Genomic DNA, 21,240 nt, shown 5'->3' with positions numbered 1-21,240 from the left:
TGGATAGTTAACTTTCAGGTTTGTTTTATGATAACGCGATTGAATTCTTTTTTTTCAGTAAAAAACTACTCATAAATAGGTTAAACCCTTTTTTCAAACTATAAATTAATAAGGTATAGAACTTAAAAGAAGCTAACGTTTTGACATTTTTGTTCTTTTGCATTCAAATGTAGCCTTTCTAGCTGACAAACTGGAAAACAGTATACCATACTACTACGACGAAGTATAACGACATGGACTTTCCATAGGGTTTAGCATGGTCGGAAAAAACAGTATTTTTTTAGTCTAGTTTTCGTTTCCTATTATTACAGTGACGTTTGATAATTCAATGACCGTACTATTTGTATAATTGGTAAATTATAATTAAGTCAATGATTTTGTTTCTACAAATTACTGTACATTTTCAGAAATTATTGCAAGCATTTGGTATTTCTTTTTTTTATATGACTAACACAAATTTGAGATTAATTATTGCGATTCCAGGAAATATTAGTAACCCGGAATTGCTTTCTCTCAACCGATTTATGACTTTCGAACAGCGGAATACTGCTGGTGTCTCTTTTCTATAATAGGTATATATATTTATCGCTATTCTGTAGAATTGAGAATGGAAATGGGGAATGTGTCAAAGAGACAACAACCCGACCAAATAAAAAAACAACAGCAGAATGTTTATGTTTCCTTTGATTTTTTTTTGATAATTTTTCATATCATGCTACTCGTTTGAGATGGAAAATTATCACTAGAAACTAAGGAGGCACGAAGCGTTGCTAACAAAATTGACATGAAATTGACAACGACGTCATTTTGAATATTTTGTCAAAATATGATGATTTTGTGCATTTTTCAAAGTTAAACGCGTTAGGAAAATATTGTCACAGACCTACGATCGAAAATGTATTGTAACCAAAATATATCAATTTTGTTATAAAATTCATCAGTATAAAAGTTTTTTGGATAGTTTATGGCTGCCAAGGTAAGTTTGTCAAACTAATTGAAATTATGAAAAAAATTACCAAAAATAGACATTACAATACATATGTTTATTTAACGATCATAGTTTCATAAATATTCAAGGAAGATGCCAAATAAATATAATTGTGTCTTCATAGTATTATCACAAGTATTTCTATGTGAAATGTGAAGTATTTTGATCTGATTACACACAAATCAAAAATCTAAGGGCCAATTCTAGCCCTTCGTGAAATCATTCTTTCAATCGATATTTAGGTCGCAATAGTTTAAAAATTTACTGTACTAAAGAACGTTAAACAAATTCTTTAAGAGATGATTCTCTATTTCTACAATTTTAACCTATATTAGTTTACTGTAAATTAAATTCTGTTATACTTAAACGTTAATTGTCGTTTTAAAGTACACAAAACGATACATCCTGATTTACAACTGTTCATGAATCGCAATATAATTTAGTAGAGGCGTAGTTTTCTCATTTTTAAAAACATTGATCGTTTTATATTTCAACTGATTTTTTTCATAAAAAAATAAATAAATTTCTGTGTGTAAGTTTTTAAATTTATTGTTAATTAGAAAATAAATGAATATTTTTTGTAATACAGCTATGAAAATTTATGATGCTATACATTCTATCGATACTGTTTACTTATATTTTAATATTGCAGAGTGCTTGTCTCACACTGATTATAACGTGTTTACACTTAATCTGTTGGATGTATACTGATTGACTCATGTTGTCTATTGGTGACCTTCTGCTGTGTCTGTCCTATGGTCGGGTTGTTGTCTCTTTGACACATTCCCCATTTCCATTCTCAATTTTATGTCAAAGAGAATATCATTTAGTTATTAGTTAATATACTATTTGTTTTCAGTAACTACATAGATCGTTACCTAGTGTCTTTTGTCATTATGTATAGTAGATACTATGGATAGGCTTTGGTTTGTTAAAAAAGATTTGCTGAGTCTATTATATAAACTATCCTTCAGACGTCTTTTCAAAAAACACTTCTTTCATTAATTCACTAAGAAAGTTATCTTGCACAATTAAATGACGATAGTGATGGCACAGTCTACCCAAATCGTTAAATGTTTTGAGATGAAGTTACTAGACACTTCCATAAAATAGTGTTTCCAACATAAAAGAGGTTATAAAGATATAATAGTACTGCTATCTTATATTATTTAGATACAGAGTTGACAAAGACAAAATGTGGAAATATTTCAGCATTATCTTGCTGTTTGGTAAGAATACCTTTGAAAAAGTACTGATAGACTCACAGATAGAGAATGTGCTCGAAAAATATCATGATACATGTGGGGCTCATTCTTGTTTGAATGGTACTCTCAATGACGATGAGTCTGCTTCCATGATTTGTGGACTATGTTCTTGTAACAACAATTGTATAAAGGAGTCAAACTGTTGTCCAGAAGTTATGCTTCATCAACCAAAAAGAATTTGCTTTGATGGAATAATTTATCGCCCAGCAATGCCATATGTCAAGGCAAAAACATATAACAAATACAAAACCGTGGACGAATGTCCTCATTATTCTGCTGCTGATATCAGCATTAAGTGTACGAAGAAAAGGGACGTCACAGAGAGAATTATGACAACCCCTATGACGTCACTAAACACACACCTAACGTATGACAATATTTACTGTGCCCAGTGTAACAATGATGCGCAAAATTTGGAATCATGGTATTTTGATTTCCAATGTAAAATGAAAATTAACTTTAACATTCTTAGCTCAGTTAATGAGATCGCTAACCTGGCTATTCAAAACAACTGTACAATTATAACACGCCCTGTGTATAACCACAAATCTTTCATCGAATCATGTGAAGATGATCCAAAAGGGATGATATCTGAATGTAACAAAACTGGTACCTGGTTAAATGGAGACAATGCTATACTTAACGCATGTCAATCAGTAGATCAACCGTTTGGAATGTTTAAAAACGTATTCTGTTATATCTGCAATCCTCCGATTGTTCACAAAGAAGTCATTACGTCATGTTCTTCCAACAATCACAATACCAGTCTTTTTCAACTATGTAACAAATCGTTGCCTAATGCAAGCTTGTATCCATACAAAAATAAATTTTGTTATCAGTGCAATTTTAATCAGTCTTTAAATAATGCCATCGATATACTGTATAAACATTTAGGTCTTGAACATGTTTATTATGTTCTACCTCGCTACTGTAACGGACAGTCACAAATGGCGATGTATGGTAATACAACAGCTGTTGTTGACGACACTCTACAGATGAACGTTACAGATTCACAGAACTCATATGAAAATATTCCTTTCGCAAGGCAGTGGCAATATATGATAACCTGTCAAAGGCAGGAAATATTTAGTATGTTTTTCAGCGTCAATGATATAATACAGGAATCTTTATTACGCGGGTGCAAAAATGCTGAGCCTGTTTCAAAGTACAAAATGCAATGTGTCAGTAAGCCACAACTTATACGTGAATGCAGTGAACCTGTGTATACAACTGAAACGTTCGTTATTTTGAAATCCGCATGCCTGTCATTAGAAGATAGTAATTTAGTTGCTTATAAAGGTTACTATAATATATTTTGTTACATTTGCAACTTGGAATCTGTGTTTAAGGAACGTCTTTTATGTAGAGACGAATACTTTCTTTCACTGTTTAACATTAAATACGAAATATGCTATAATTTTACACATTATAACTGGAACATCCAATTGCTATATTGTCTTTTGTGTTACTCTAGTTATCCGATAGGTGGAGGTGGAGCCGGTGGATATCGTTCAATGTTATTGTTGTCATCATATGATCAATCTATAGGTAGCTCATTATCTCACAGTTGTTCAAGTCAACAAATCTTTGATTCTTCATTGGTGAGTAAAATACAATTTTGACGTACAAAACCTTAAATCATACCGTTATTACAGAAAACATTAATATATATAAATGGCTTTCCAGTAAAAAAATATCTTTTCGACATAATTGAATTCAGTGTTAAATTGGGAGGGTATACTAATTAAGACCTTATTTCCATCTTTATTTAAAACATTAAAATTTGCAGTGATTGAAAAGGTAAAGACCAGTTATATTAATATTTCATTGTATTTTGTGAATTGTTCTATTGTAACAAAACTTCAGTTGTATCGCCCTAAATATTTGTTTATTCTGAGATGGTTTTTACTGTTTTGTGCTGACCTGAATAGTTCGTTCCTCTTAAATATATTAAGATTTCAAAACAAATAATGTCTGGAGCAAACCAGAAAGCGCAGAATAATTATTGGAAAGTTTTAATCAATGCGAATAATGTGACTGGGTAAGTATCGCAATAATTAGAACTAATATTATGATAACTTAAACAGATCTATATGCTGAGTTTTTGAAATCGCAATTGTTAAACTCACATTTTTTGTTCATTCTTGAAAAATCGTAAATCAAATTAATGAAATATCTTTTGTTCAATATAAGACAAATGAACAAAACGAACTGTACAAATAGAAACAACTGCCTTTTCTGAAAATTAAACTTTAGAATTAAAACTCTCATAACTTCGTATCTTTTCAACAGCTAAAGTGAATTTCATAAAAAAAATGTTCAAATTGAACAATTACTTTTGCTTAAATGTTGAAAAGTGTTTTTGTCTTATAACCATACAACTCGATTTTATCATAATAATTTTGATAATTATTTTTTTTAGTTTTATTTTGCCCCACCTACGATAGTTGAGGGGCATTATGATTTCTTGTCTGTGGGTCCGTTCGTCTGTTCGTCCGTCCATTCGTTCGAACGTCCGTCTGTCCCACTTCAGGTTAAAGTTTTTAGTCAAGGTAGTGTTTGATGAAGTTGAAGTCAAATCAACTTGAAACTTAGTACATATGTTCCCTATGATATGATATTTATACTATAACGTCAAACCAGATTTTTGACCCCAATTCCACGGTCCACTGAAAATAAAAAATTATAGTGGCACTTTCAGGTTAAAGTTTTTGGTTAAAGATTTTGAACAAGGTACAGATGGGTGCGGTCCTAACCTTGACAAAAGTTAACTTAGAGTTAACTTGTTGACTGCTTTTTAGGTTAACTTGAGAATTTTTAAGCAGACCAGCAAGTTAACTTCGTCTACGGTGGACCAAACCTACGGTCCGCTTTTTTATGACTGCTGCAGACCTATCGACGGGTCTGTTCCAGACCAGACCTGTGGACAAGTCTGCTTTTGACCAGTCCTGAGGACAGGTCTGCCCCAGACCAGACCTGTGGACAGGTCTGCTCCTGACCAGACCTGTGGACAGGTCTGCTTCTGACCAGACCTGTGGACAGGTCTGCTTCTGACTAAACCTGTGGACAGGTCTGCTTCTGACCAGACCTGTGGACAAGTCTGCTATTGACCAAACCTGGGGACATGTCTGCTTATGAAATGTTATCGTTTTTGCGACTTTTCATATCAGACTTGAGCTTTATTAAAATATGTATAAACAACATTCGCATTGTTCTTCCCAAGAAGGCCTCTGATAGCAAATTTCTTTACTCGCTATACTCTACTAGACATTATTAATAACAACACAATTCTTTCTTTTTTTATTTTTATATATTCTTATAAACATTAGTCAATTACATAGAGCTATCATATTTTTTTAATTAGAAGGCGGATAGAAATTAGGGTTATCCAACGCATCGGAACAACATTCGTATATCATGGGATATCAACATCTTTGTCGACGTTACTTCGTTCCCCGTTTTTTACCTGTCCCTTCGTAATTTTTACTTTACGCATTTATACATGCATGGATATTTCATTGTTATTCTACTTATTTGGATTGGATTTACTATTCTTTTACCACAGAATATTCTAACGAAAATTGTACAGTTGTACAGTGTCCGGATATGTACGATGTGGTAAAACTACCAACAATCTCGTCAAATTCGTCAGATTTGTCGAGAGATTTGTGCACATGAATGAAATAGTTGTCACTTGACGTTTAACTACAAAACAAAACCAATCAACCGACATAATAGATTAACAGTATACTATTACCACAAATGAATTCAGACATGTCAGTGTTGGTACATGTACTTGGATGATTCGGCCTAATAGTTTCGTTTTACACACCCTAGTGACTGTTCAATATTATGAATACAGAGATGAAACGCTGACATTCTCAATGTATGCGGAAAAAAAATTGCATTAATTGTTTTCCTTATTGCTTACATTTGCCGTCCTACTAACATGTTCACAGGAGTGTCAGGAGAAGACATAATAAGGCGCCATCCCAACAGCGGTCATTTATTTTATACATTGAATCCAGACATCAAAAATATGGCTGATTTACTATGCGGGTATATATAGATTTTTAAATTAAAGTGCACATATGCAGGTCAGTTTTTGGTCGATGCAGTCAAATAATTTTGTTGTATAAGTCAGCATGAGGTATCAAATCTACTGAAATTTTGTTACATATCAATATTTTGAATAAAAGGAGGACATGCTGACATCCAAAATTAATGCGAACAAAAATTTGTTGTTATTATATTGCAATATTACTGTCCATTGTATTATACATTGAATCCTGACATAAAAAATATGGCTTATTTACTATGCAGGTATACATGGTATATAGATTTACAAATTAAAGTGCACATATGGTCAGTTTTGGTCAATGCGGTCAAATCATTTTGTTGTACAAGTCAGCATGAGGTATCAAAACTACTGAAATTTTGTTACGTATCAATATTTTGAATAAAAAGAGGACATGCTGGCACCCTAAATTTATGCGAACAAACATTTGTTGTTCATGTTGTTATTGTATTGCAATATAGCTGTCCATTGTATTATACATTGAATCCTGACATAAAAAAATATGGCTGATTTACTATGCTGGCATATAGATTTACAAATTAGAGTGCACATATGGTCAGTTTTGGTCTTGGTCAATGCGGTCAAATTATTTCATTATACAAGTGAGCATGAGGTATCAAAACTATTGAAATTTTGTTACGTATCAATATTTTGAATATAAGGAGGACATGCTGGCACCCTAAATTTATGCGAAACAAAAATTTGTTGTTATCAGCTGGTATTTGTATTGCAATATTGCAATCCATTGTATTATACATTGAATCCTGACATAAAAAATATGGCTGAATTACTATGCGGGTATATACAGTACGCCCAGAGAGTATGTAATCGCGAACTCTAATCACCGATTTCCGAGTGTAGCGGTGTGACACCGCGAATCACGGATTATACTCCCAATTTCCTCCAAAGATTCTCTCCCAACACCGCGTGGCTGTTTATTGGTTTATTGCCCATCGGATGTACTGAAAATTAATGACGCGTGACAACATCATCGGATTAGCCAGATTTATTACCTTTGTACATTTAATCGATCTTGATTGCACCTGTGTGCTTTAAAATACGTTATTTAAATGTCCTTTCATTGTCAGATAAAAGTGTGACATTTTTATTTAAAATAAGATAATTATTCTTGTATGTATATTCCCATGTCATTGTCATATGACATACAACGTACAAACGTATAAAAATACGAATAAAACAATTATTTTGTATTTTCATTATAGTCCGATCAGGTCATAATTTTTGTTTTTTCAACAAAGACGATTTTACCACAATTAGAACCTTTTATGACCTACTCAGTGAGCAATATTCGGTTCATTAATAGTTCAATATTATATAATTAATATCAACTGGCTTAAAACAAAATGATGTTTTTTACGGTAATATGTCCAATCTAAATTAAACCCAAGAGTTAATTTATCGGATCAACAAGTGAACTCTGTTACTTTCAATTTATTTTGAAATGTAAAATATTATGTTTCACTACCTCGGTAGATTAGGCAGCAACCATTTGATTTTCTGGGGGGGGGCTATGGTTTTTTTTTCTGTGCAAACTTTTTTTTTCGCCTTTGGCGAAGAACAATTTATTTTTTTAGCGACAAACCGAAAACATTTTTTTTCTTTCAATTTTAGCATTACATATAGTGGCAGCTGAGGGTGAAACAAACATTTTTTTTTCTCAGGGTCCAAAACAAATTATTTTTTTCACCAAAACCTGGAAACAAACTTTTTTTTCCAAAAAAAACCATAGCCCCCCCCCCCCCCCCCCCCCCCCCCCCCCAGAAAATCAAATGGTTGCTGCCTTACCGACTTGAAATATTTGAATTTAAAAAAGAAACTGTAAAGTGACAAATAGTTTTGTATGCAATGTGGCAGCTCTATATTCATAAATACTGAGATACATTCGCCGCCCAGACACAACACAATAATCACAACCTTTAAATATTTAATTATATGGAGAGAAAAAAAAATCATGTGTTTTTTATCCGTTATGATCTGTTATTGATCTTTAATTATTTAAAATAAAATTGGATTGGCGCAATCCGTATTTTACTGCTCGTCAAACGTCCTCGACGAAATATAAAAAGAAGTATTTCAACAATTATAAAATAGAATATTTAAATGAAATTATATCGTGTTCTACAAGAAAGAAATATGTAAAAAAAAATGTGGATCGGATTTTTACGATCGACAAATTTTCACAGAGGATCTCTACCAACGCCCATCAGGAACTGAACGACATGCATCCTGTTTTCATCTACCATTAATATATAGTGTTGACTATGGACGTATAAATAATATCCGGTTTTATGTCCTCTGTTGACTGAGAAACGTAAAAATAAAAGGCTGATGTTGGTTAATTCAGAAAAGGAATACAATTTAGAATCCGGTTAATCAATTGTAAAAGTACCTTCTAGAGCCTCAATCTTAACGCACACAAATTTATGTCAATCAATACAAAGCAAGTTTAAACCTTGAATGAATTGTCCCACGGTTATCCAGAAAGGTCACCTGAGTTTACTGTTACATGATACTATTTCCCGCCAAATAAAAATCTCGTGGACAAAATTGATGTCACTATTTTTAGCATTCAATATTGTGAGCAACGTCAAGTTCAAGTTCAACTACGCACTGTTGATCACTGAGATGCGTATCGTCTTCCCACGGTAATTAATTGCTTTAAAAATATTTAAAGATCACTGTTCTAAATACAACACAAAAGTTTACATTCATTGCTATAGAAGTATTCCTGTTGTAGCCGAAATGTATTATTTATCCTAAAGTAATGCTAACAAATCGTGAAGAGAAAATACCGTAGACTTATTAAGCATAAGGAATGGTGAAAAGTATTTTCTTTTTTTCTTGCATATACAAGTTTGAAAACACGTAATTTTCTTTCTTTCTCACATTTTTTACTTTCAGCGTTAATTTCCGTTTATTTTCACGCAAGTATGTCTCTTTTCGTAAGTTGTATAAATTACCGATAAAAAAAAACCGAGGTCATAATCAAGTATAGATTTTTTTTATAAAACTTTAATGCAATTGAAAGCATTTACAACAACCTTTTGCTTTTTAAAACTTTTATTTTGTAATCGTAAAATGGAAATGGCGTAGACTTATTAGCATAACAGATAGTGAATAATATTTTCTTTTCTACTTGTATAAAAAACTTTAGAGACGTGTCACTTTTCTTTAAACTACCCTAATTTATTCAGCGTTAGTCTCCGTTTATTGTTACACAATATTATCTCTTTTAGTAAATTAAATATTTATTTACTGATAAAAAACGGAAGTCAAAATCAAATATAGTTGTTTTTAAAAATTGATTTAAATGTACAGAGTAATTAAAAGAATTAACAACAACGTTTTGATTTTGATTTTAATCTTTCATTTGTTTTAAGCAATCAGATATAAACTGATAATCAATAGACAGGAAATACAATTGTTTAATTACATTAGAAATCTCGCATACCTTGACTGTCGCGTGCCGGCATAGATCAGAAGGATTAGGGCAATTAATTACCTGGTGTGACACCGCGTCACTCCAGACTGGGAGAGATGTCGCTAATACAATAAACAAAAGGTAACGGATTTACGCGGAAGTCGGAGGGAATACTCCCAAATTTCTCCGAGAATTTAGGGAGTGATGTCGGAGTTTCCTGGTGTCACACCAGGAAAAAACTCGGTGTATGGAGTTTGGGATGGCTTTCGCGAAAATTGTACTGTATGGTATATACATTGTCAAGAATCAGTCCGGTCCGTAATGCGCATGCGTCACTGGTCATAGATTTTATCTATGAATTCGATATATAGAAGTCAACGGGAAATATATTTCAATTGACGATTTAAACATTTTCTTATAAAAAATTGGTTTCACCTTTGTTTGCATTATGTTCTTCAATATTTTAGCAAACAGGTAATATTTTTATTTATTTTTTCGGATTTTTCTTTCTTGATACCAATTTAACTTTAGTAACAGTCATTGTTACAAATACTTACATGGTAAAAAGTAATTGATAACCAAGAAGGGCACATCTTTAAAAAATATTTTAAAACACTAAATCAAAGTACATTTATTTGACCTTGTTATCATTTAAAAGTAGAAAGATTGCAGAATCTTTTGATATAAGTTTCGACATTTAAAAATATATTACTCTTGATACCATCTTTAATACAAAAATGAACATTTTACCAATATTCAATGACGAGCATCACGATTAGTGTAAAATGATATACACGAGCACTAAGATGTCATGCGGCGCTGTATATATCATTATACATCACAAAATAGATTTTTCGTATTTAACATAAGTAATTTATAAATGTTTTAATTGGTATATGTTTAAAAATTTTACTGTACACGTTATCTTCGTTACAACTTAAATTATATACACATGTATAAATCTATATTTCGTATTAAACATAAATAAAATATTTAAAAAACAATGGTTTAAAATTAATCGTGCACTATTATTTTCAAATTAAAAAAAAACCAACTTGAAATGCATTATAGTCAATATGTTTCAAATTTATTTACATGAACATTTATAAGTATTAGCAGCTTACTATACAAATATTCAAAATTAGGTAATTATAGTATAATCTCTATGAGAAGGTCACAACGTGACAAAACCAATAAAGTTAAGATTCGGTTAATTAAAAAGAAGTAAAAGAGAGCTGCAGGTACATGAGGATATTCTAAACAAGAGTTGGTGGTCGACTCGGGTATAAGGTTGTATCAATATCAATCATTCATCATCATATATTTATATAAGGCCAAGAGATTCAGTGTACGAAACAATGAAACAAGAATAACTATATATTTTTCTCGATATGATGGCAAAACAGTACTGTAAATTGTTATAATAGTAACGTGGGGCTTCTCTGTACCGGTTATACAATATATAACGTTTCCTTCAAAGATATGAGAGTTTAGTAAAAACAAACGAATATTTCGTTATAGAATAATAAAGGATATCGGGTATCAACCCATGACAGAAATATATAGTTTGATGACAAATTATTTCTTGAAAGAGAAAAAAAAAATAAATACAGCATTACTCTTCACAAAAGAAGAATGGCCAGTGTCGTATCCTTTCTTTCAAATTAAACACAGAATATAGTGCGTGTGTCATTTATTACTTTGTAGCATGATTAAGAGATCACTTTTGGGTGGTGCTTTAGATGAAATGGTTGACCAGTTTATAATACTCTTGATCTGAACATGGTAGTAAAATGTCAATATAACACTTCCATGATCTGTACATAGTATGCGGTAGTTGCATTGTCCACTTGTAATATTGTAAAGTAAGATGTTTGATAACTTCCCGCGGAATACATGTATGATAAGAGATAAACAACTTGTAAATAGTCGATCGATACAATATTGATACTTTTTGCTAGAATATTCAAGTTCTCTAAGAACCGCATCTCATATTTGTGCAATGATTAATGTGAGTTTGGTTTATTTCGTTCTCTACTATGCATAATTAAGACTGTTTGGTGTCGAGACATAGCGAGTTTATTTCATAAAGAGTTGTTTATTATGCCAATATTTTTATAGCGAAAATTTCAGTTAACAATTCTCGTATTGGTGCTTTTGGCAAAGACCCCCCTTTTTTTCTCGATGGAAACAATTTGCATTTTAATTTTATTCCATATGTCAACTAATTAACGCCTTATGTGCCATGCATGGCGTTGTCAGTATTTTTAAGTTTTTTTTGTTTTTTTTTCGACTTGTTAGTCATGAGTGTCCCCTTGGTGTCTGCAGCCTCTGTTTTGAAAGATTGACCCGACCCGACGGACTACGCCATCAAAAATAAGAATATAAAATATGATTGATCATTTTATATCAATCAACGAAGAATCTTGGCTATTCTTATGACCAACACTAGGCTTCTTTGTATGTCATTCTCTATAGGAGTATTAGTACTGAGTTCAAAACGTATTGTTCCAACTTCTCTTGTATCCCACAACCCTTTTAAGTAGATTTTGCGCACTAGTATTCACAACTTGAGTTCATAGGCTTACAAGTTATTAAAGTTTGAAATTTGTATTAAGTATTGTACTTTTATGGTTATAGGACCCGAATAACTTCAGTTTGCGTTCATGTCAGAAAAAAACGAGCCGCGTCTGTACGGGCTATCACAAGACAACCATTTCTGGTCGTAAGCATTACTTTCTTTACGTGTATAGACATTTTATTGATAACTATTCATAATATTATAATGGGATTGAATTGTAATATAGCCTAACGTCCTATGGTTCCTTTGTTAACATATAGTATTGGATTGGGTCAAAATAATTGTTGTAGAGAAAAACACACTTATTTCTGTAAATGCAACTTATGTTTATGTACGAATAATATGACCGAATTCTGTGATTATATATATTCGTTCCAAGCCAGGACCATGTAGACTGAGTATTGCCATATCTAGGCGTTATTTGGTTATTTCTGTCATTTGGTTGGCTTGCTGTCTCATTGTCGTTAACATCATCTTTTATTATAACTCTCAATTAAAACACTTTTATGTTATGCTTGTGACGTGACGACTTTCAAATTGATGAATGTTGCTCGAGTAAACGATTGGCGATTTATCGAATGAGCAAAAGAATGGAGAGCTATATTTATTTAACTGGCAAACTTTTATATCAAAGATTCAAATTACGATAAGAAAAAAAGGACAAAAACCGACCTACAATTATTACAAGCGAAATGTTAAGTGGTATTAACACACACCCAGATTTTTTAAACAAATCCCCATCATTCCTCGAAAAAAAATGATAATAAAAAATCTAATTAAAAAAATAATAATATAAAACTTAAAACAAAAGACACGTTGTTAATTGTAACAGCCAGCTAACGTATCAAAACTGAAATAAAATAGAAAATGGAAACATGGAATGTGTCAAAGGGACAGCAGCTTGTTATAGATGCGTTCATAAGCGCTGAATGGGTTTTACGAAAAATTTTAGAAAACTATATCCAAAATGTTAACATAGTCGGTTCTTGATATATTATCAATTTCCATGATATGATCAGAACATTTATTGTATATGTTTATAACATGAATTTTAAGATAAGAGACAAAAAGTACAAGGTGCTAATTGCCAGACCTCGATATTTAACCACACACGCTGGGATGAATTGATAACAATGTATGCTAGAGTTATCAGTCCTTGAAATAAATTCATTGACAAGATTGGATTACCTCCCTTAAACCGGACTAATTCTTGGCAATGAGATTTACAAATTTAAGTGCACATATGGTCAGTTTTGGTGGAAGCGCTCAAAATATTTTGTTGTACAAGTCAGCATGAGGTATCAAAACACTGTAATTTTGATACGTATCAATATTTTGAATAAAAGGAGGACATTCTAGCACCCTAAATGTATGCGAACACAAATTTGTTGTAATTGTATTGCAATATTGCTGTCCATTATATTGTACATTGAATCCTAACACAAAAAATATGGCTGATTTACTATACAGGTATAAAACTTTACAAATTAAAGTGTACATATGGTCAGTTTTAGTTGATGCGGTCAAATAATTTTGTTGTACAAGTCAGCATGGTCAGCATGAGGTATCAAAACTACTGAAATTTTGTTACTTATCAATTTTTTGAATTAAAGGAGGACATGCTGGCACCCTAAATTTATGCAAACACAAATTTGTTGTTATTGTATTGCAATATTGCTGTCCATTGTATTATACATTGAATCCTGACATAAAAAATATGGCTGATATACTATGCGGGTATATAGATTTACAAATTAAAGTGCACATATGGTCACTTTAAGTTGATGCGGTCAAATAATTTTGCCGGACAAGTCAGCATGAGGTATCAAAACTACTGAAATTTTGTTACGTATTAATATTTTGAATAAAAGGATGACATGCTGTCACCCTTAATTTATGCAAACAAAAATTTGTTGTTATTGTATTACAATCTTGCTGTCCATTGTATTATACATTGAATCCCGACATAAAAAATATGGCTGAATAACTATGCTGGTATATAGATTTAGAAATTAAAGTGCACAAATTGTCAGTTTTAGTTGATGCAGTCAAATAATTTTGTTGTACAAGTCAGCATGAGGTATCAAAACTACTGAAATTTTGTTACTTATCAAAATTTTGAATAAAATGAGGACATGAAGGCACCCTAAATTTATGCAAACAAAAATTTAAAAAAAATTTGCTGATTTAGTATGCTTGTATATAGATTTATGAATAAAAATTGCTCACATGGTCAGTTTTGGTCAACACTGTCAAATAATTTTGTTGCACAAGTCAGCAAGAGGTATCAAAACTACTGAAATTTTGTTACATATCAATATTTTGAATAAAAGGAGGACATATGCTGGCACCCTAAATTTATGCAAACAAAAAATTGTTGTTATTGTATAGCAATATTGTTGTCCATTGTAATATACAATGTACATTGAATCCTGACATAACAAATATGGCTGATTTACTATGCTGGTATATAGATTTACAAATTAAAGTGCACATATGGTCACTCTAAGTTAATGCAGTCAAATAATTTTGTTGTACAAGTCAGTATGAGGTATCAAAACTACTGAAATTTTGTTACGTATCAAAAATTTGAATAAAAGGAGGACATGCTGGTACCCTAAATTTATGTGAACAAAAATTTGAAAAAATATGACTGATTTACTATGCGGGTATATAGATTTATAAAAAAAAGTGCACACATGGTCAGTTTTGGTCAACACGGTCAAATAATTTTGTTGCAAAAGTCAGCAAGAGGTATCAAAACTACTGAAATTTTGTTGCGTATCAATATTTTGAACAAAAGGAGGACATATGCTGGCACCCTAAATTTATGCAAACAAAAAATTGTTGTTATTGTATAGCAATATTGCTGTCCATTGTAATATACATTGAATCCTGACATAACAAATATGGCTGATTTACTATGCTGGTATATAGATTTACAAATTAAAGTGCACATATGGTCACTCTAAGTTAATGCAGTCAAATAATTTTGTTGTACAAGTCAGTATGAGGTATCAAAACTACTGAAATTTTGTTACGTATCAAAAATTTGAATAAAAGGAGGACATGCTGGTACCCTAAATTTATGCAAGCAAAAATTTGAAAAAATATGGCTGATTTACTATGCGGGTATATAGATTTATAAATTAAAGTGCACATATGGTCAGTTTTGGTCAACACGGTCAAATTATTTTGTTGCACAAGTCAGCAAGAGGTATCAAAACTACTGAAATTTTGTTGCGTATCAATATTTTGAACAAAAGGAGGACATATGCTGGCACCCTAAATTTATGCAAACAAAAAATTGTTGTTATTGTATAGCAATATTGCTGTCCATTGTAATATACATTGAATCCTGACATAACAAATATGGCTGATTTACTATGCTGGTATATAAATTTACAAATTAAAGTGCACATATGGTCACTTTTAGTTAATGCAGTCAAATAATTTTGTTGTACAATTCAGTATGAGGTATCAAAACTACTGAAATTTTGTTACGTATCAAAATTTTGAATAAAAGGAGGACATACTGGTACCCTAAATTTATGCGAACAAAAATTTGAAAAAATATGGCTGATTTACTATGCGGGTATATAGATTTATAAAAAAAAGTGCACACATGGTCAGTTTTGGTCAACACGGTCAAATAATTTTGTTGCACAAGTCAGCAAGAGGTATCAAAACTACTGAAATTTTGTTACGTATCAATATTTTGAATAAAAGGAGGACATATGCTGGCACCCTAAATTTATGCAAACAAAAAAATGTTGTTATTGTATAGCAATATTGCTGTCCATTGTAATATACATTGACACCTGACATAACAAATATGGCTGATTTACTATGCTGGTATATAGATTTACAAATTAAAATGTACATATGGTCACTTTTATTTGATGCAGTCAAATAATTTTGTTGTACAAGTCAGTATGAGGTATCAAAACTACTGAAATTTTGTTACGTATCAAAATTTTGAATAAAAGGAGGACATGCTGGTACCCTAAATTTATGCGAACAAAAATTTGAAAAAATATGGCTGATTTACTATGCAGGTATATAGATTTATAAATAAAAGTGCACACATGGTCAGTTTTGGTCAACGCGGTCAAATAATTTTGTTGTACAAGTCATCATGAGGTATCAAAAGATTCAAAACGTAACTAAATTGTTTTATGCATCAATATTTTGAATAAAAGGAAGACATGCTGGCACCCTAAATTTATGCGAACAAAAATTTGTAGTCATGTGTTAAAATGATGCTTTCCTCTAAAATACGTCCTTTCATAGATATACATATAAATAAAGTGCAAATATGGTTGAATTTGATAGGTATTGGAATATATTCAGTGCCCGTTATCATTGTAACCAAGATCTTTTTTTAATTTATAGATTGGCAGATCACAGATAAATTTGTGATCAAGCAACGTTTTATGCAAACTTTATTTTCAAATATTTGTATTAAATCCTGTTTATATAACGGAAGTATTAGTTTTACTTTATTTTCGATGTTTATACTACGAAACAAAGATATTAAAAAATATTTTTAAAAAATTCTCAGATCCGGACATCCTGGCATTTACATTTACATTTGTCAGGAGGTGATGTCATCCGGAATCCTCTAGATTTTTCATCTATTTGAAGGGGATTACTGATTATTTATATTGCCGATTATTTTTTAACCAGAGGTTATAGTATGTTAAAAATCAAAATAGAGATATTATATAGTGTCTTTAACAGTATTAAAAGAGTAAAATTACTATATTCAACTGGTTACGATATATATCAATTAAATTAATTTGCAATAAGTCTATGGAAAATCTAGAGGAATCTTATCCGCATCACCTCTCAACATTGTTTACATAACAAAAATGCTAATCATTGATTGGTCAGTTACATGTTGTGATGTCACTGCAGATCTGAGAGATGTAGAGCGGTCCTGGTTACAAGTTAACTTAGTGTTGAGCAGACCAGTCAAAAGTTAACTTGGGACCAGGTCTGGTTTCGATCGGATTTGTCAAAGCAAAAGTTAACTTTGTGGCAGGACTGGTCTCGAAGTTAACTTATGTTAACTTTATGGCAGGACTGGTTTCGAAGTTAACTTATGTTAACTTTACGGCAGGACTGGTTCGAAGTTAACTTATATCAATAGCGGACCTGTTTCGAAGTTAACTTTTTGGCAGACATAAAAACAGTCCTAGGACCAAGTCCGCTTTTCAAGTTAACTAGATTTTGGTCCTAGGACTGGTCAGAGCAGTCCTAAATTTGGTCACAGGTTAACTTTGACCAGTCCAAATGACTGGTTATCAAGTTAACTTGCTGTACAGGTTAGGACTGCACCCATCTGTAGTTTTTGTTGAATATAAAAAAGAAGACGTGGTATGATTGCCAATGAGACAACTCTCCACAAGAGACCAAAATGACACAAAAAATAACAACTATAGGTCACCGTACCGTTTTCAACAATGAACAGAGCCCATACCACATAGTCAGCTATAAAAGGCCCCGAAACGACAATGTTAAACAAATCTCTATAATATGATCTTTCTAATTTAACTGCCAAATAAGATTGTTGACCCCAATATCACGGTCCAATGTACATAGAAAATGATAGTGCGAGTGGGGCATCCATGTACTATGGACACATTCTTGTTAACTCTGATGTGTATTGAATAAAACAATTGTTCATAGGTTTTAAATCGAAAGAAAATCTCAATTTTCAAATGTTATGTATATCAACATTAATCATGATTTTCTTCCTTTTTTTCAGAATATTTGTAGAGATTTGAGGTGTATTCCTGGAAAGGTCTTAGCAAACAACACATGTGTTCCACTACTGCAAATGACAGCAGATTTATGCTATATTTTTGCAGTTCATTTTGACGCTATAATTTCTGAAAACGTCCGTAAAACAGTGGGTATTGATTTGATAAGAAAACTAGCCGATGAAGCATTTGATGATTTGATTGCAAGGTTAATAAATACACCAATACATGGTAATATGAAATATGTAATTTCGAACATCTCGTGCAATAACATTAATATTAAAACTTCATTTTCGGGGCACCTGTACTTCGATTTCTGTACTTTTGGTATGGTATCAAGACATGACATTGATTCAAATTTGCTACACCTGCTGAATTCTACAGTAACCCTTAATCAAAGTGATCTTATAGTGAGAGTAAAATATGAAATTGATGCGGAGGCCTTTGATGTACCTTCATTAGTAGAAAATATAGCGGTTGCAGACTTGTGCACATATCAAAACGTGTATTCAATACATGTACCTGGCAAACTTGCTATGTATTACCGTGTAAATAATCTACTGGTGTGCACTCAGGTTGAATTGACCACACACGAATATGCAAAGCAAACAAATCGGGAAATTAAGCTTCATAGCAGTGGCCATATCCTAGGGCGTAATGAATATCTTACAGTAAAGAATAATTCTATTAGAGTGTGTTCTGATAGGTACCTTCAGCTCATTTCCGAAATGCCACATGAAAATATTAATATTTCTATGTTTATAATCAGAGTCATTTGTAATGTTGTATCACTTATATGTTTAATTCTCACATTTATAACATACATTTTATTCAAAAGTTTGAGAACAGTTCCTGGTCAAAATAACATGACACTTGTGTTATGTATAATTTTAAACGAGCTTCTTTTCCATGTTCGATTATACAGTTTAAAAAATAGTAATGTATGTCAGGCAATAGGTGTCCTCCAGCATTATTTCTTTTTGACTGTATTTACATCATTTAACGTGTGTACATTTCATATTTACAGGGTTTTCACCACAAGTTTTTCAACCACAGCAAACTCAAATATTCATGTTTTATTCAAATACAAGGCTTATACTTTTGGATTTCCTGCTATTATAGTTACAAGCAATATTCTTGTAACTTTTATTTACCATGATTATCAGTCTATTGGATATGGAGGTGATTTGTGCTTTATTGTTTTAAAACTGGCAGCAATTGTCACATTTTTATGTCCAGTTGGTATTATCTTATTGACAAATGTTTTCATGTTTGCTGCGGCAATCTTTAATATTTGTATCACTCCCCACGTGACATCAGAGAATGTATCACATGACAAAAAAGACAACATGGTGATATACTTTAAGTTGTTTGCCATAACTGGATGCACTTGGTTATTACAGTTTATTGATGCTTTGTTCCCGGAATCAATGTTCACCGTTTTAATTTCAATGTGTAATTTGTTAACGGGAACATTTATTTTCATGTCATACATTTGTAACAAGCGTGTTTTAGAATTGTACAAATCCAAATTCAAAGGTGGCAAAAAGTATCTCTTTTCATTTAATTCGGCAACAAACCAAACAACATTACATTCCTGACTGATATTAATTTTGTTTTGATTCCCCAAAAAATCAAAAAGATATACCACAATATAAGCACATTGTTATAATATCATATACCAAATCGTCTTAATTTGTTTTTAATTTTTTATTATCTGACTATTTCATTGAAAATGTAATTAATGTAATGCATGATGAACATTGTTTATTAGATAGAACTATTGTGTTGATTGATATTCGTTCTTATTGGGTGCAGGTTTCATCAGGTTAACTTCACCTGTATAAGAAGAAAATATTATCAGATTATTACATGGCATTTTTGCATATCGCATGTATTATCAGGGCTCAATATCAGCCCAAGAGCCGCATCGCCCGAGGGCTGATATTGACCGAGGGCTGATAATACATGCGATATGAAAATTGACATGTTATGATCTTTTTATCATATGCTTCAACAATGGAGAAAAATAACAGATTCATATATTGATCCTTTTACGTGGTTCCCAAAGTAGAAGTTCAAAGAGTGAAAAGTTCACAGACGTCGGACCCCAAGTTTAGTACATTCGATAAGATATCTTTCTATCATATTAATCAGCAGAGAAGAAAAACATTTTAAGATGGAAGAATCGACAAAAAAAAATAATTCAACAATATACATAATGAACAGTTTGGAAAAGTCAACTTTTTTAAAATAACTTTCTAAATTATGTTTGAAACTTTTAAAAAATGCATTTATTTAATATTTTATTTATTTATTTATTATTATTTTACACAATATACTTTCCAGTATCCAATAATTGTTTTGTACACTACTTTGTAATGTTTTTCATTGAAAACGTAGCATTGAGGAGCAAGTATCACCGGAATGCCATGCGATAACGTTACGGAAAGGCATGTGATAACAATCGAAGCATGTGATAAACTTTTCATATCAGCCCGCTAAGCACTAATTCGAAAAATATGGAATATACGTTAATTGAATACGGTAAAAATCATATGTTATTTAGTCTCAGTATATGATAACGGCATATATTTCATTGTAATGTTAAATAAACATGTATCAAAATATATATATGTAGAAAAATTTCTTTCCTGCTTGTGCTGAAAACACGCAACCATTCATGGGCAAAACTATAGCTATAAGGTCTTAGGACATTGTTTTACTAATGCAATGGTTGCTAAAGAATAGAGAAGAGCCACAGAAACAGAAAAAATGACTGGAAGAAAAAAAGGATAAATTAAAAGAGAGGGATAAAAAGTTTTTCTTTCACTGGTGGCACCCTGTGTGAAGAAGCTAATGGCCAGTCTAATTTCCGTGATAAATAGCATTCGATGAAATCAGAATCTCAAAAAAATAAAATGAAATGTATTTACTACATTGAACAGATCCATGCACATATGTGACACACGATTTCCAAGACGTTTAATCAATTAAGAATGTGTTGGTACAACGTTTGAAGTAAAACTTCAACTTCACAACTAAGAAACATTTTTCTAAAAGTTTGCTCAATTTACCACTGTCAATTTCTGTATCAAAGCCGGTAAATGAAGGATTC

General features: G+C 31.7%; 1 protein-coding gene across 1 annotated transcript; it reads left to right on the top strand.

Moving 5' to 3' along the window:
- Positions 1-2,219: 2,219 nt before the first annotated feature.
- On the top strand, positions 2,220-19,751 carry LOC143071586 (uncharacterized). The gene is made up of 2 exons (XM_076245992.1): positions 2,220-3,854; positions 18,128-19,751. The coding sequence occupies exons 1-2, from the start codon at positions 2,343-2,345 to the stop codon at positions 19,721-19,723; spliced, it is 3,108 nt and encodes a 1,035-aa protein (XP_076102107.1). The 5' UTR covers positions 2,220-2,342; the 3' UTR covers positions 19,724-19,751.
- Positions 19,752-21,240: the final 1,489 nt, after the last annotated feature.

This window comes from Mytilus galloprovincialis, chromosome 4 (assembly GCF_965363235.1).
Source record: "Mytilus galloprovincialis chromosome 4, xbMytGall1.hap1.1, whole genome shotgun sequence".
Taxonomy (NCBI): domain Eukaryota; kingdom Metazoa; phylum Mollusca; class Bivalvia; order Mytilida; family Mytilidae; genus Mytilus; species Mytilus galloprovincialis.
Note: the sequence above shows the minus strand (reverse complement) of the source record. Positions and strands in the feature narration are given on the sequence as shown.